The sequence below is a fragment of the Balaenoptera physalus genome (assembly GCF_965194825.1).
Source record: "Balaenoptera physalus genome assembly, chromosome: 15".
Classification (NCBI taxonomy): domain Eukaryota; kingdom Metazoa; phylum Chordata; class Mammalia; order Artiodactyla; family Balaenopteridae; genus Balaenoptera; species Balaenoptera physalus.
The window spans coordinates 71,052,562-71,069,940 of NC_138894.1; the positions used below are offsets into that span (position 1 = coordinate 71,052,562).

General features: G+C 40.4%; 1 protein-coding gene across 7 annotated transcripts in view; it reads right to left on the minus strand.

Moving 5' to 3' along the window:
- The window catches only part of RASGRP3 (RAS guanyl releasing protein 3), an 82,905-nt gene that overhangs the window by 16,561 nt on the left and 48,965 nt on the right, over nt 1–17,379 (minus strand). For 6 of the 7 annotated variants that reach the window (XR_014254109.1, XM_082426983.1, XM_082426980.1 and 3 more), the window contains exons 7-10: nt 14,513–14,590; nt 10,983–11,099; nt 4,864–4,979; nt 1,858–2,005 (exon numbers count right to left, since the gene is read on the minus strand). Coding sequence is in view for 6 of the 7 variants with exons in the window: in XM_082426983.1 (XP_082283109.1) it covers nt 1,858–2,005; nt 4,864–4,979; nt 10,983–11,099; nt 14,513–14,590 (459 nt within the window). In the remaining variant the exon portion in view is untranslated. The remainder of the gene's footprint in view (nt 1–1,857; nt 2,006–4,863; nt 4,980–10,982; nt 11,100–14,512; nt 14,591–17,379) is intronic. The other variant, XM_082426985.1, reaches the window with a different exon arrangement.

Consider the following 17,379-nt stretch of genomic DNA (forward strand, 5'->3'; position numbering starts at 1 on the left):
AAGGAACACTAAAAAAAGAGAAAGATTTACTCTGAGCTCTGTGGTATGCAACATGTCTGATATCATTTAATCACCACAGCAACATGGCAGGTAAGTCTTAACCCCCTCTTGCAGACCGGAAAACAGAGACTCGAAGATGATCAATAATTTGGTCAAGGACATAGATTAATAAGGGGCAGAATTGAGATTCAAAGTCAGAGTTCCGGACTCCAAGTCCAGAGCTTTCGACCTGATCACAGCTGCATCAGAAACCTAGCACCAGCAAATCCGCTCTGATGAGTTGGGGAGGGAAGTGTGTGGAAGCTCCCAAGAAAGCCTACTTTGCTGCTTCTATAGAACCAGAGCCTCCATGGAAGGGAGAGACATCCAGAAGGACTGGAGAGCAGAGACAAGACCTTGAGATTTGATAAGGACCTACCAACTCTCACACCACACCATGGGTCAGATGTCTCAGCCTGACTTTTGGCTGTGCCAGGCCAGGGCCAAACAGATTCCCTGGGCCCCACTCTGCAGGAGAGAGTTACACATGGCTCCGTACCACTTGAGCATTTTTCAGGTCTAGATACAGGCAAAAATTCCCATCAGAAGAGAGATACATGAAAAAGGAAAAGTATTTGTTTGTTGATAAAATGGTCAGGTGATGCCATCCCAGTGGTGTAGCTGGTAGGAGAACCTCTCCTTCCCTGGGGTGGGCTAAGAGAGCTGGTTAGGCTGCCTTGCCCCTTGATCACAGCAGCTTCTATGATCACGGGGGGCCACCTTTGAGGTAACCACTGCCTCTAATTCACCCATTCTCAGAGGGGTGTGTGCCTGAATTCAAACTCCCGCCCTTTGGCTCCCCAAAGCCAGTTATTCAAGACTGAAAGCGAAAAATGTAATTTAATGGGAGCGTATATGATATCAGCTACGAATTCCATACGGGCCCACAGGGGGACATGACTGCTGAAAGAAGCTACCAAAACTGAGCTGGCATCTGGACAAATGCCGCTCACCTGGCTGCTGGGCTACCCTTGTGTAGAGTACTACATTTTCCATCTTACAGTACTTGCATATCACCTAGAAAAGGTTCAGAGCTCGAGGGTCTTTGTTTAACACCAGGGCCAAACCTGACCTTAGGTGCTAAAGAATCATCAGATGTGGGGCAGTGAGGTGTACAGCCTTCGTTTGTTGCAGTGGTGTAGGTGAAGCCGGAACACTTGAGTTTGGGTCCCGGCTCTAGTCATTACTGGCTGTGGAATCCTGGGAAACTTGCGTTATCCTCTCTGGACCTCTCTACCTTCATATGCAAATGGGGAGAGTAAAATGCCCACCTCATGGGCTAGTTATGAGGATTAATTACACAAATGCCTCAGGAAATATTTTATTACTGTCAACTGCCGAGTAAATGTTATTTATTATTATAACCATCTTCTCTTCGAAAAGATTTTTTTCCCTTTCTGAGTTAGGAATTATGGAGCCATATCATGATAGATTTCTAGTGACTGACACCATATGAAACAAGAACTGAGAGGAACTGGCTACAATAAATACACCACTTAATTGCACTCAGTGATGAATGCCAGGGCTCATTGGGCAGAACTTTTCCCTGGCAGGTATTAACAGACAAACTGCTCTCCTGAGTTAATACGCCTCACCAGCCTTCCCTGTCTTCTCCAGCCCTGCATTCCTAGAAAGAACATAGCTAAATCTGCAGATCTTGCTTTTGTTTTTAATTGAATGTTTAATTTCAGGGAGCCATCATGTTTTACTTTGGATCTAAGGCAGACAATGGACTCTGTTCATGTATCATTTCCCCACATTCTCAGAATACTGCACAAATCACTACTAACAAGAGAAAGCAATGGAAAACAGACTTACAAATCCTGCACAGTGTTCACAGAAGGTTGGCTTGAGATAGGTCATCTCCTGAAAATTATGGACAAATCCCGGTCCCATTTTACAGTGTAGTTGGGACTTAGCTCTCAGGAAGTAAGCCATCATTTCATCTTTACTAATTAGACCATCCCTGTGAAGAGAATCAAAGAAGAGAGGGATCTTTGAATACCATGTTGCTAAGTAGTTGCCACACTTAAATCACTCACCTCCCAAACCTTTCTGGCCAAAAGCAGGGGGGGAATGTTCACTTTCCTGTCACATCTGAAAAGAGAGGACCTTAAAGGACAGCTTTCAGTGTCAAAGGCTTTCTTAGCAAGCAGAAGATATGTGTGCGTGTGTGTGTGTGTGTGTGTGTGTGTGTGTGTGTGACTTGTGCACTGCAGCACAGAAAGTCTTCTTCATTACCAAATAGTAGCTTCCAGAAAGACACCCCCTTTCTAGCCTTTGGCTCACAATAGAGTTTGCAAGAATCAGGTTGCTGGAGAAAGGCAGAAAACTGTGATAACTGGACCTACCATTCTCAAATTCATTCTGCCTGATGTCATCCGGGCCACTACCATTGGTAATCTTTTCATTCATGTCTTACTGGCTCACAGACCATTCACTAGAGTGATTCTCCCAGATCTTCTCCACATAGAACCTCTGGCTGCATCTACCACCACACACCATGACTTCTTGTTTACCAAAAAAGATCAAATCCATTGGCGTAAGGGAGCTGCCTATTGCCTTCTCTCCACACCCTTCCGTGCCAGTTCAGAATCCCTTTATATCTCGGCGGTCCTCTCTTGGGGTCATCCTCCCATCCCCAACTCTCCAGCCTCTCCAGGACCATGCTCCTCCTGCCGCATCTTGTCACCCACTCTTTCCTCTGTTTACAAATACACTCAGGACTTCCCCTCCTTAAAAATGTCTTTCCTCAATCCTGCCTCCACTTCCAACATTTGTCTTTTCCCTCTTTCTTCTCTTACTCCTGAAGTTTTCAAGAAGAGTACTCGTTAGACATTTTTTCCATTTCTTTCAATTACTGTTTCCTCCATATAATCAGGTTTCTAACCCACCATTCTACTGAAACTGTCACAGTGACATCCTCAGTGGCCTTTTCTCATTCCTTGAACTTGACCTCCTGGCAGCATGTGACATGGGGCAGGTTTCCTCCTTTTTGACACTCCCTCCTCCACGGTCCCCTGTGATTCCATGTAGCCCTGGTTTCCCTCCTGCCTCCTATGCTCCTCCTTTGCCAGCTCTTCTGCAGGATCCACGTCTTCCTTTCAGCTTCTGCACATGGGGAGAGGAGTCCCTGAAGCTGCATTCCTCAGGCCCCCGTGCTCATGTTCCTCTAAACTTTCCCATCAGAATGTGCTCACACTCCTGGAACTCCAGCTTATGCCGCTGGGCTGAAGACCTAACAATCTACATCTCTTGCCCTAACTGTTCTCCTGAATCTTGGCGCCATATCTTTGACAACTTGTTAGAATCTTCTCCTGGATGGTCCACTCTCCTCTCAAAATCAACATATCTAAGCCTGTCTGACAAAAGAAATCATGTAAACTATGAATACTTTAAACCTTCATTTTTAGGGGAAAAAAGTTTTTTTAGGAAAAAAAATATATCTGCTGGGACAGTCTCTGTTCCAAACAAGAACCGGCAGAGAAACAAAATGAAGACTGGGAAGTGGTTTTAAGTTCATGTTCTACGAACATGTCACTGACAGAAACAAACTGAGGGAAGAAGTGGGTAGTTAGTGGGTGACGTAAATTTTATTTTATAAAGGAAGTGTATGTTTCTAATAACTTAAGTTTATTTTAAAAGTATTCTCTGTTATACAATGAAGATGGATTAAGGTTTTAAGACGTTTATGATAAAGTACCAAGGCTTTAATTTTCGTTTGATTCTCACACCAACAAAAATATTAGAGAATTTTAATGTGCTATATAACTTGGACATTTAAGCAATATAAAATCCAGCATTTCATTACAGATGATTTTTTAACTAGGAACTAATCTCACATAATTAAAAATGAAGTGATAAAATTATTAATGCCAGGGTTTCTTGGCAAATTTTTTTTAAATCATTATTTTTTTTAATGATCCAGGTTTTAGCCTCTGAAGTTATTTAATCTCTCATGAATCATTTGAAGCTAAAGAGAAATATATTTTTCTTTTGTTTCTCAAGACAACCTTTGAACTAGCAAAGGAAAAAACAAAACATAAACACTTCTTGGCTATCTGCAGCCATCACTTGCTCTCCTGAAGATCGTAAGTAATCTAAAAAAAGATCTTACTTACTTGATGACTTTTAAGATTGCCCCCGGGTGCACTGATGCTGAGGACTCCACCATGCCAGATCTAACTATATTTAGTCTCTATTCTTTTTTTTTTTTTTAATTAATTAATTAATTTTTGGCTGTGTTGGGTCTTCGTTTCTGTGCGAGGGCTTTCTCTAGTTGCGGCGAGCGGGGGCCACTCTTCATCGTGGTGCGCGGGCCTCTCATTATCGCGGCCTCTCTTGTTGCGGAGCACTGGCTCCAGACGCGCAGGCTCAGTAGTTGTGGCTCACGGGCCTAGTTGCTCCGCGGCATGTGGGATCTTCCCAGACCAGGGCCCGAACCCGTGTTCCCTGCATTGGCAGGCAGATTCTCAACCACTGTGCCACCAGGGAAGCCCTCTATTCTTTTTTGATGGAGGTTTTGGGGTTGATGAACTAGCTAAGCTGCAGCAGTAATATCGGAAACGGAGAGCTGGGCTAGTTAGCAAGTGAGCATTTGTACTTAATTAACACTGATGATGTGGTCTGCCCTGTGATTCCATCCAGCCAGTCATGTTTGTGGACACCAAGAAAAAAATCAGTGAAAAGACACCTTAGACACCTTTCATCAATACACTAGGATCAACTCTGTCAAGACATAAATTAAAGGTTTCCCTGCTCTCCTTTCATAGTAATTTTCTGCTTCGGGACAGTTGCATTACAATATAACAAAATTAAACTTACTGATCTTTGTCCAGCACACAAAAGGAATCCAAGAAGGGAAAATTGGCAGCTATACTTTCAAAGTCCTCTTGGGAGATGTACCCGTCCTGGTCATGGTCATAGTTTCTAAACACAGACTGCAAAGGAAAGGCAAATATTTATTGAATGACTATGTATGAATCAGCCTCTGAATTGTTATTGGGAAAGCGATGATAACTCGCATATTATTCTTTCTATCAGGGAGCTTGGAATCTAGTGGGAGATAACAAAATTGAGGCGCCTTTATGGTATAATGAGATAAGTGCAACGCTGAGGATAAAGACAGAGTGCTGGGGGAGAGGGGGAAGGGAGATTTTAAAATGTTTCCTGGAGAAAGCAAGGTCTAAACTGAGACCTCAGGGTTGAGTAGGAGTAAGGCTTGGTGAATTCACAAATGCCAATACCATGACAATAGAAAATGAAACTTTAAAATGTTAAATTATCTCAAAAATCAAAGTATACACTTAATGCAATTGCAGTCAAAATCCCAGTGGGAATTTTGTTTGAAATGAACAAATTGATTCTAAAGTTCCTATAGAACTGAACATGTTGAGAATAGCCTAAAATTGTTTAAGATTAGGAGTAATGATCTCAGGCAAGGGAAACAAAAGCAAAAACAAACAACTGGAACTATATCAAACTAAAAAGCTTTTGCACAGGGAAGGAAACTATCAACAAAATGAAAAGGCCACCTACTGAATAGGAGAAGATACTTGCAAATGATATCTCTGATATGGGGATAATATTCAAAATATACAAAGAACTCATACAACTCAATATCAAAAAAACAAACAACCCAATTAAAAAATAGGTAGAGGACCTGAATAAACATTTTTCCAAAGAAGACTTACAGATGGGCAACAGACACATGAAAAGATGTTCAACATCACTTATCACTCATCTCAGGGAAATGCAAATCAAAACCACACAGAGATACCACCTCACACCTGTCAGAATGGCTATGATCAAAAAGACAACAAATAACAAGTGTTGGTGAGGGTGTGGAGAAAAGGGAACCCTCACGTACTGTTGTTGGGATTACAGATTGGTGCTGCTACTATGGAAAACAGTATAGAAGTTCCTAAAAAAATTAAAAACAGAGCTATCATACAATCCAGCAATTCCACTTCTGGGTATTTTTTCCAAAGAAAACAAAAACACTGATTTGAAAGATATATACATCCCTGTGTTCATTCCAGCATTATTTACAATAGCCAAGATATGGAAGCAACCTAAGTGTTCATCAATAGATGAATAGAGAAAGAAGATGTGGTATATAAATAAAATGGAATATGACTCAGCCATAAAAAAGAATGAAATCTTGCCATTTTTTGACAACATAGATAGACCTTAGGGTATTACGCTAAGTGAAATAAGTCAGGTGGAGAAAGACAAATATCATAGCATTTCACTTGTATGTGGGATCTAATAAACAAATGAACAAACAAAAAAAAACCAGAAACAGACTCATAGATACAGAGAACAAACAGGTGGTTGCCAGAGGTGAGAGGAGTGGGAGGATGAATGAATGGGTGAGGGAAATTAAGAGGTGCAAACTTCCAGTTATAAAATAAATGAGTCATGGTATGGAAAGTACAGCATGGGGAATATAGTCAGTAATATTTTAATATCATTGTATGGTGACAGATGGTAACTAGACTTATTGTGGTGATCATTTTGTAATGTGTAGAAATATTGAATCACTATGTTGTGCACCTAGAACACCTAGAAGGTCAATTATATTTCAACTAAAACAATGACGGGTAATGAGGGGCAACGTGCCCTATCAGAAATCAAAGCTACATTAGTCAAAACAACATGGTATTGTAACTTACTGCAGAGAGTACAGTCCAGAAACAGATCCATATGTATGTAAGAATTCAGAATATCAAAAAGTATCTATTCAAATCCACAGGGAAATTATAGGTTATCTAATAATTGCTGTTGAGTTAAATGGCTGATAATTTTATAAAATAAATTGCCCCCAAACTAAATTCCAGATGCCTTAAATATTTTAATGTAAAAATAAAGTTATAAAAAACCAAAGATAAATAGATAAAAATATTTTTCATGTTTTGTTATCTTTGAGTAGGAAAGACCTTTCTTAGGATGACATCCAAGTCAGAGGTCATAAACAAAAGTATTTCATTACAATAAAATGCAAAATGTCTGAATCAAAAAAGCTCAATTAACAAATTTAAATATAAACGACAGAGAAAATCATTTGCAACACATATGAGTGGAAAGACACAAAAGGAAAACAGACGATCACCAAAGTAAAAATACAAATGGACAATACATTCGTGGAAAGATATTCAATTCTGCTAGTAATTATAGAAATACTAACGAAACTTTTTTTTACCTCTCAAATTGGAAAGCATTAAAACAATTGATAATTTCCTAGGGTTATGAGAAAATAGGCACTCTCTTATCAAGTTGGTAAAGCAAATAGCCACAATCTTTCTGGAGGACAATCAGTGCTTACTCTGACACAGCAATTCCACTTCTAGGAATTGTTCTAAGGAAATAACTGAACAAGCTTGCTCAAAGATATACATGTATATATGCGTGTGTGTGTGTGTGTGTGTGTGGGAGAATAAACTCATACAAGATGATCTACAAATTATCAGTGATTAACCCTAGACAGAAGAAACATCAAGTACTGAAAGTAAAACTTACTATTTTCTGTTTTATGAAATGTTTTAATATTCAGCTTTTAAATTTTTAAATTTTTTATTTTTTTGCCACACCATGTGGCTTGCGGGATCTTAATTCCCCAACCAGGGATTGAACCTGGGGCCATGTCAGTGAAAGTGCTGAGTCCTAACCAGTGGACTGCCCTGGCTTTCTTTATAATCAGAGAAAAATAAAAATTTTTTCCATTGCCCTCTGCTAAATTTTTCCACTGCCCTCTACTAAATTGGATTTTCAAAAAGTTTGTAAGTTCTCCCTGCAAACACATGTATGCAAACATTTGACTTAGAGTCCAGTTATAATGAAGCAATCTTTCTTTCCCCTGTGATTTCTTTTTTTTTTAACATCTTTATTGGAGTATAATTACTTTACAACAGTGTGTTAGCTTCTGCTTTATAACAAAGTGAATCAGCTATACGTACACATATATCCCCAAATCTCCTCCCTCTTGTGTCTCCCTCCCACCCTCCCTATCCCAACCCTCTAGGTGGTCACAAAGCACCGAGCTGATCTCTCTGTGCTATGCGGCTGCTTCCCACTAGCTATCTATTTTACACTTGGTAGTATATAAGTCCATGTCACTCTCTCACTTTGTCCCAGCTTACCCTTCCCCCTCCTCGTATCCTCAAGTCCATTCTCTATGTCTGCGTCTTTATTCCTGTCCTGCCCCTAGATTCTTCAGAACTGTTTTTTTTTTTTAGATTCCATATATATGTGTTAACATACGGTGTTTGTTTTTATCTTTCTGACTTACTTCACTCCGTATGACAGACTCTAGGTCCATCCACCTCACTACAAATAACTCAATTTCGTTTCCTTTTATGGCTAAGTAATATTCTATTGTATATATGTGCCACATCTTCTTTATCCATTCATCTGTCGATGGACACTTAGGTTGCTTCCATGTCCTGGCTTTTGTAAATAGAGCTGCAACGAACATTGTGGTACATGACTCTTTTTGAATTATGGTTTTCTCAGGGTATATGCCCAGTAGTGGGATTGCTGGGTCGTATGGTAGTTCTATTTTTAGCTTTTTAAAAAAAAATTATTTATTTATTTATTTTTGACTGTGTTGGGTCTTCGTTTCTGTGCGAGGGCTTTCTCTAGTTGTGGCGAGCGGGGGCCACTCTTCATCACGGTGCGCGGGCCTCTCACTATCGCGGCCTCTCTTGTTGCGAAGCACAGGCTCCAGACGCGCTGGCTCAGTAGTTGTGGCTCACGGGCCTAGTTGCTCCACGGCATGTGGGATCTTCCCAGACCCGGGCTCGAACCCGTGTCCCCTGCATTGGCAGGCAGACTCTCAACCACTGCGCCACCAGGGAAGCTCCTATTTTTAGCTTTTTAAGGAACCTCCATACTGTTCTCCATAGTGACTGTATCAATTTACATTCCCACCAACAGTGCAAGAGGGTTCCCTTTTCTCCACACCCTCTCCAGCATTTATTGTTTGTAGATATTTTGATGATGGCCATTCTGACCGGTGTGAGGTGATACCTCATTGTAGTTTTGATTTGCATTTCTCTAATGATTAGTGATGTTGAGCATTCTTTCATGTGTTTGTTGGCAATTCCCCTGTGGTTTCTATTATATATCATCTGTATTGCCTTAGGGCACAACTGCTTCAGGAGTATTTTGGGAAGTAGGCAAAGTATAAATGAACAAATTACTTAATTAAAAATATGATTGTTTAGCACCCATTGCAAGTTTATCCACAGATAACTGAATTTTTTTGCAAGTCGCACTATCAGTGCTTATCCATAATCAAAATTGCTTAAAAATGAACTATTATGGAGTGCTTGCAATTTATAGTTTAATACCCATATTTATACTGAGAGTACAAGATTTTTTATGGAATAAAATTCATTATGGAACTTCAAATGAAACCCAGCCATTTATTCAATTAAATCAATAGTACTCAATCTAACCAAACTGGGCCAACCTTCCCCCATGAAACTGGAATTGGAGAAAAGAGATAAGGTACAAAGGGGTGGGGGAGAAAGAGGCTCCTCGTGTGGAGCAAGGAAAGTCTGTCTGCAGAGAACGGAGTGAGCATTCAGAGAAAAGCAGAGGAGAGAGTAGGAGAGAAAATACTTCTTTCATTTCCTGATTCTAGACCTTCCTGAGCTGCAACTCCATGCACTCAGATCCTTTGCCCACCTTCCCTGGCTCCAAGTTGGGTCTGTCACTACCACATCATCACATGGTCTCCACTGGACCTTATGGCTTTCTCATCCCCTTCCCTCACCCTTTCTAATCTCCCCTTCCTGACTCCCATGCCCCATGCAACTTTTCTTTCAGCACCTCATAGTTCCATGGATGATCCAAGATATAGAACATTCTTTTTCTGTAAAAATCCTTTCCCAGCAAAGAGCACATAATATCCCAAAGACTTGTTCCTATTGCATCTGAGGATGTACCAATCCATGAAGGGAGATGTTTAATCAATAATCACAGTTTCTAGTGCCTGAGATATTTCCATCTTTCCCACATTGGTGCATCTACTCTTTTTTTTGTTTTTAATATGGAAAACTCTGACACAATCTTGCCCTTCATTAAGTGATGTTTCTGACCTAAATGCTGTTGCGCTGCGGTGTCACAGACCCCCAAATATATACAGCTGGAGAAACACTCAACTTACAGTATTTTTTCCTACCCTCAGGTAACCAATTTATCCAGCATTTTATTATGACCCATGTGGGTTTTTTTTTTTTTTCTAAACGTATTTATTTATTTACTTATTCTTGGCTCCGTTGTTTCTTCATTGCTGCCTGGGGGCTTTCTCTAGTTGCGGTGAGCGGGGGCTACTCTTTGTTGCGGTGCACGGGCTTCTCATTGGGTGGCTTCTCTTGTTGTGGAGCATGGACTCTAGGTGCGTGGGCTTCAGTAGTTGTGGCATGCAGGCTCAGTAGTTGTGGCTTGTGGGCTCTAGAGCGCAGGCTCAGTAGTTGTGGCGCACGGGCTTAGTTACTCAACGGCATGTGGGATCTTCCTGGACCAGGGCTCAAACCCGTGTCCCCTGCATTGGCAGGGGGATTCTTAACCACTGTACCACCAGGGAAGCCCCCCATATGGGTTTTAATGAGTAGATTCTAATCCTCAAACAGTCCCTTGGGTTGCAGGGGCAATGACAGAGTGTCAAATGCCTGGGGAAGTGAGGGGTTCTAAGTAGCTGAGAGTATTTGGGCAAGTGAGAACTGACAGACAGGAAGGGGAAAGGGGGCCTTCCTGGGAGGTTCTTCCCCAGAAGCCAGTGTCCGGTAGAGCTAAGTGTCTGCTGAATTGCTCTTACTTGCCAGAGGGCTGTTTTCATGAACTCCATCTGATTCCTGGGCAACCAGAGAATATTCTGGAAAGAGAAAGGGGCCTCCTTTTAACTGCTCACTTTTAACTGTCCCTCAACCACTTACCTCAACTAATTTCCTTATGTGCTTGTTGATGACTGTAGGATCTGGCTTTGGCATCACGCCTGAGGCCCACTCCAGGGGCACCACGGGCTTGGTGGGCGTCGTAGGGGAGGTAGGCTGCTGACAGAAAACACACATATTTTTCAACTTTATCTGGGGCCTCGAGCAATTTGGACCAGGGACACTGAGAAAGCCATATAAGTTTTGCATATTAATATCAGTAAAAACTTCTGTTTATGTAGCACTTAAATATTTTGAAAACATCAATGAAAATTTTGTTAATGGAATATTTTGTCAGTAGAATCTAATCTGGAACTAAATACCTATTTTGTTTAACAGCAGCCTAGATTGTATTATTTTAGGTGGAAAAATATATTGCTCTCTCAGCTCATCCAAAAATCCTATCCAAGTTCCCCAGATACTCCTAAAACACCCTTAAACATCTCTATAACAATCCATACAGTTTTTTGCCTTATAGTACAAAGCATATAAAACACCAGTTATCTAATTCTTTAATAGTCAGTGCTAGTGATAAATTAGGTGTGTGCAGTAAGTGGGCAGCAGTGCACAGCCAAGTTTATGTCATCTTACCAGCATCTCTCTTAATATGCTTAATCAGTTCTTGACGGTTTGGCTAATCATTAGCTCTCTCGAGCCCCGCTTTGGTGAACTTGTTTTCTCCACAGTTCTTCCACGTTCTTGCAAGACATTTTCACTTAATAATGTGGAGAAGATGGTGGCAATAATGTATAACTTGTTTACACAACACAAGTGTGAAACACAATCCTATCGGGAGCCAAGAGTGCTGTGCACTTCGTATCCTCTCCCTAGGGATCTTATACAATGAAATATTTTTGATGGTGCATGCATACAAACCTGTATTAGCAGGTTGTTTTTAAATTTGATACCGAGTTGGGGATAACCATTTTTGCAAGAGGAGTTGAGGCGTAACTATATGGATTTAAGCCTCTACCAATGTTGTGAGGTGGGTGCTGCTGTGAGCTACAAACAGGACAAAAAATTATCTGCCATCTGAATATGGTCACTCCCACACACAGTTTCTCTCTCTCTCTCACACACACACACGCACACATGCACACGTGCTCACACATCTCGGCTCTTTCAGTAAAGCCTTTCATCTTGTTGATATAATAAAGGATTAAACCCTTGGTTCCCAAACTATACAGCAAGGCACACCCCTCCTCTGGAGCACTGCGACGAACTCAGAGGGTTACCAAAAGATATTTCAAACTTCCGAGGGAAATACAGCAATACTCAATATTTGTCAATAGCACACGAACTACCAGCTTGAAGTAGTTCACAATTCACCCATCAGCTCATGCCACATTTCTATCAATGATATCATGTCTTTGTGAAGCAAAAAAATCAATGTGGGACAAGCAATAAGGGTGACAGTATCCAATCTGATTCCAGGATTTAAGAAATTGTACCGTGCCCGACAGGCACACATATCCATTAGTAATTGTGGTTATTTAAGAATGAAATAAAAATGTTATTTTTTTCAATGTGTGTGTATTATTTTTTCAAGCAGGTAATAAGCCATTAGAACATCAATGTTTATACATATTTAGTTGCTTGGACCTAACTATTCTATAAGTGGAATTGTTAGGTATTTCTTTTGACCTAGAGGTAGCATGAAAAAACTGAGACATTAATTAAAACACGAAAAATTATGAGGCACTAAGGGTGCCATGAACAGAATAAGGTTGAGAAGCTCTGGGACTATGTAGGTGAGGTTGGCCAGTGCTAACTGTAAACACATTAAAGCTACAGGCTCTCAGTAATATAATCCTGACGGGAAATTGTTCTTAGTTACCAGTATGCGTCGAACACTAAATACAAAATAAGGTGACATTCCACTTAGAGAAGAGACAGAAAGGGATTGGTAAATGTGTTTTCATAGATTCATGGGATTTTAGCACTTGGAAGGGGCTTTGAAAGCTTCTGCTTTTACAAGAGATAAAAAGACTTTTTTATGCTGGATGGAAATGTCTCCTAAAATTGGTAAAACTTGATCCTGAAAATAAACTAAAGTAAATCTAAAAGGCGCAAATCAGGCATGTGTGCTAAAATGGTCATTCTTACCCTGTTTCTGAACAAGGGGTGGTGGGAAAATAATGGGCAGCATCACGCTGTAGAAAAAGCACAGACGGTGAAGGCAGACAGTCCTGAGACCAATCCAAATTCTCCTACTGACTGGCTCTGTGGTCTGTGTAAGACACCTATGCTCACCAGACTCTGTTTCCTTAACAGAGTTAATGAGATAACACAGATATTATGACCTGCCAGGCATCCAACAACCAACAGGTGGCAGTTAAGGTGCCTAGTTATAGGTAAAGGAAGGTGCCAGGAGGCGGCAATGCTGTGTGTGTACGTACAGGACAGCTTCATCACACCAAAGCTATGGAATGAGGGAGGAGCTTACGAGTTCCTTTTTTTTCAGTAACATTACTTTTCTTTCTAGCTCTCTCTTCATCACGCTAACTTTGAAGAGTCTGGTCCTAACCCCTCCCTTTGCCTGTGCTGTATCTTCCCACATGGCTGCCTTCTGCAGTGTCCGCAGGAGATGGGCTTCTTGGGGCTGGCAGGGAGGGGAACATGGTGATGGAACCACCACAGACATTATTTTAAGAACAGATGTTACCAGGTCAACTGACTCAGACTTAAGTTCATACTCTCCCACCTGGCCTTCACTGTGAACAGCATTCACAGTCATTCTGCCTCTTTCAGTTCAATGGTTCAGAATGGTAGTAGGTATTAATAGATGGACAGACTTAGGCCCTAGGGTTGCTGGCAACGTGCCACAGAACTCAACTGGTACGGAGGTAACGAATGAGACCTTCATAAGAAAACAGATCTCAGGATATAAGAAGCAGACAGAAATTTCTTTTTCAACATGCAAACCCCATCCTCATTGTAAAGTTCATATTCACCCAGATATTTTTTTTTTTACTTGTGCAAAGCATATCTGAGCTACCGTCCACTTGCTAAGAGTAATGAGCAGTGTACATTCAGTAATGCAGTTTCTTCAACTCATTATATAATGTTTCTTTACTAAGAGTCAGCTTTCAGTTAAGTGAGACTCTATCCAATGTGATACTGGAATTCTGAGCTGGATGAATCATTAGTAGAGAAATTTGTGAATTATGATTAGGGTATTTAAAATTTATTAAATCTAATTTTATGTAGAATCAGTTTTTTAAAAAAAAAGCCTAGAATGGTCATTCAAATTATTGTTCCTTCTTTTTGGGGGGCAGGGCAGGTTCTCAGAGGGAACATGGAAGATCAACAATAAAACAGAGTAACTGGAAATGATGTTCTTCTTTGTTAGCTTCTAATGTGAAGAAATAATTATCTGTCAGGGCTAAGCTTTTCCATTGGTAAAATGGGAAGAATATAGATTTTTTAATTCTTCAATCTTTAGATCACAAAGCACTACTGTAATGGCCAATTATTGTAAATAAAAAATAATGGTGTTTGTCACTGAACCTGAGAGAGAAAACAATACTCACTGATTTAGAATTTCTAGGCTCCAGCACCAGTGATAGTTTGTAAATATCATCTTCTGTGTGATAGAGGTCCAGAGAAAGCTACAACAAATTAGAAGGGATAAATAAGAATGTGAATCATTTATTTACTTATTTACATTACTGAAATTTTTCCAAACTGAATGCTTAAGCTCAATGTCTAGTAACTTGAGTGAATGTAGAACATTAAAAAGATAGCATGCAGAGGTGGAAAATGAAATTTTTTTTCAAAGAAGTTTTAATATTTTATTTTTTGGCCACGCAGGATGTGGGATCTTAGTTCCCCAACCAGGGATCAAACCCACGCCCCCTGCATTGGAAGCGCGGAGTCTTAACTACCAGACCGCCAGGGAAGTCCCGGAAAATGAAATTTTAAAAAGAAAAAACATCAGCATCAACAAGAACCATTGACTCAATTTTTCTCGATAATTATTGAGTAGCTCCTAAGCACCAAGAACTGAGCTGGAGATAAGGGATCCTTGATGTTACAGGCTAGGACCAGGGACAGGTGTATAAAATAAGACTTGGAAATGGAATAAATGGTGTCTTGGAGGTTTGACTAAAGAACTGCAGAAATAAAGGAGCAATTAATAGGTTTCTATTATTTCAGGGCACTGTGCTAAGTTCTGGTGATATAAAATGGTATAAAATCCTTCCTGCCCTCAAGGGCCAGACACTTTATTTGACTAAATAGGACCTGAACACAAAAAGATATATTCACATCAACAAAAGGCAACACATGCTAAATGTGAAGGAAGTTGCCCCGCTCTAAGTGCTATAGGAATTTTTCAGGCAGGCAGCGTGTAAAGCATGAGGGAGAGGTTTTGGAGACCGGTGGGTTTGAGTTCAAATTCTGAGCCTGCCACTGGTTAGCTCTGTGGCCTTGAGCCAGTTATTTCCTCTCTGATACTCAGTTTCCACTTCTGTAAAATGGAAATGATCACAAAAGTCCCTATCTAATTGGATTTTTATCAGGATCAAATGAAATAATGCATGTAAAGTACTTCACACAGGACCTAGTACACAGTGAAATCTCAGGAAATGTAGTCTGGTGTTGTTGATGTTATTGTTATTATTATAGCTGTTACAACTACTTTTATTATTATGTGTGGGGGCCACTGAGGACAGAAATGATCAGGATGGATTCACAGAGGAACTTGTGAACTGGGACCTAACTGGGAGGACTTGGAGAAATAAAGACAGAGAGAAAGATCAGGGTAGGCAAGGATAAGGATGTAAACGAAGGTTGAACTGCGTGGACAAAATCTGCAAAACCTTAAAATGCATGGTCCCATTTACCTAAAACAGAAGTCATAAGACTTAAAATAAGCCTGGATAATTCCCACATGTGCCCTTCAATGTTAAGAACCTGATGAATCATACCATTTTATCAGCAGGGAAGAGAACCAGGTGCCCTGTCCTTTCTCTGACCACTTAAGCATGAAAATTTTCCTTTAACATATTTTGTCTAAAGATAAAGGCTTAATGTGAAAGGCTTTATTCCATTTCCAAGTCTTATTTTATACACCTGTCCCTGGTCCTAGCCTGTAACATCAAGGATCCCTTGTCTCCAGCTCAGTACCTGGTGCTTAGGAGCAAGAAAAAACTCAGAGGCACAGGATGTCTTTCAAGGATTTATCTTTCTGTTCTATCTCATTTTTTTAAAAAAGAAACTGGCATTATAAACTGTCATTTTTGCATCATTCATCCAACAAATATTTATTGGTCACCTAATATGTGGCGGGGACCATTGTAGTCACTATTCTAGCTACTAAATACAGCAGTTAAATTAAGGATTTCATATATCTGGTCATGTATTGCATTATCTAGACTTTGTCATCTAAAGGTTTTTTTAAGAATAATAAAATTGACTTTACTGTAAAATTGCCCCAGTATCATTTCAGATCATGAAAATCCTGCTCACAAAGAATGCACACTGTATCCACCTTCCTCTGAACAGCAGTCACTTCTACCTCCAGGGGCCCTGCCTCTTTGCAGGAGAGGAACTGTCCCCATGTCACAAACAAATGCTTTGAGGAACCAGCCCATCATATAAAAGAGTGAAGGGAGATGCATGAAAGGGGTATTGTGAGAGAGACATTGGTATAACAATGTATTTGGTAAAAGAGTTTTGCAGATATGATTAACTTGGGGACTCTCCTCTTAGCTCAACAACAAGAAAAATTTGTGCTGATAAGTGGAATTTGACACTGGATCTCTGGGTTAGGGAAGCAATAGGGGAAGGTGTGATCACTGATGAATGGGAGATAGCCACTACTCATCTAAGGCAAATTGTTGTCAGTTTGATGACAATTGCCACATCTCGTTTGTCAAGAGAAGTCAGAAATCTAGAGTTTTATATGAAATATCCTCATTTTTAAGCACTGGCAACTAATAACAAAATTTTTTTTTATGATTCCATGTGGGCCAAATAAAACACATCTGCCATGGGCAGTTGCCCACTGTTTTGTAAATTCCACAACAGAAGACTCTACTGGTCTCTAAGCTTCATGAAAGGAGACAGTGCATTTGTAATTCCACCTCTATAATCCCAGTCCTAGTTTGCTACCTTGCATTGTGAATGCTACATAGACAGAAAACTGACTGACTTCTTCCTTTTGACTTCCTTGTTGTCAGGAGTTAATCCGGGCTTTGCTGAGTAGGTTCCTGTCCTCCTGGCTCTTCCTCTGATGACAGCACTGGCATCTGCTGGAAAGGAGATGCCAGCAGTGCAAGAACATCCAACCAGAAACCCAAATAAACCACACACTAAATAGGGGAGATGCTCTTTCAAAAGACACAGAACATCCCTGAGTATTTTCATATGTCAGATGGACAGATATCTGACTCTA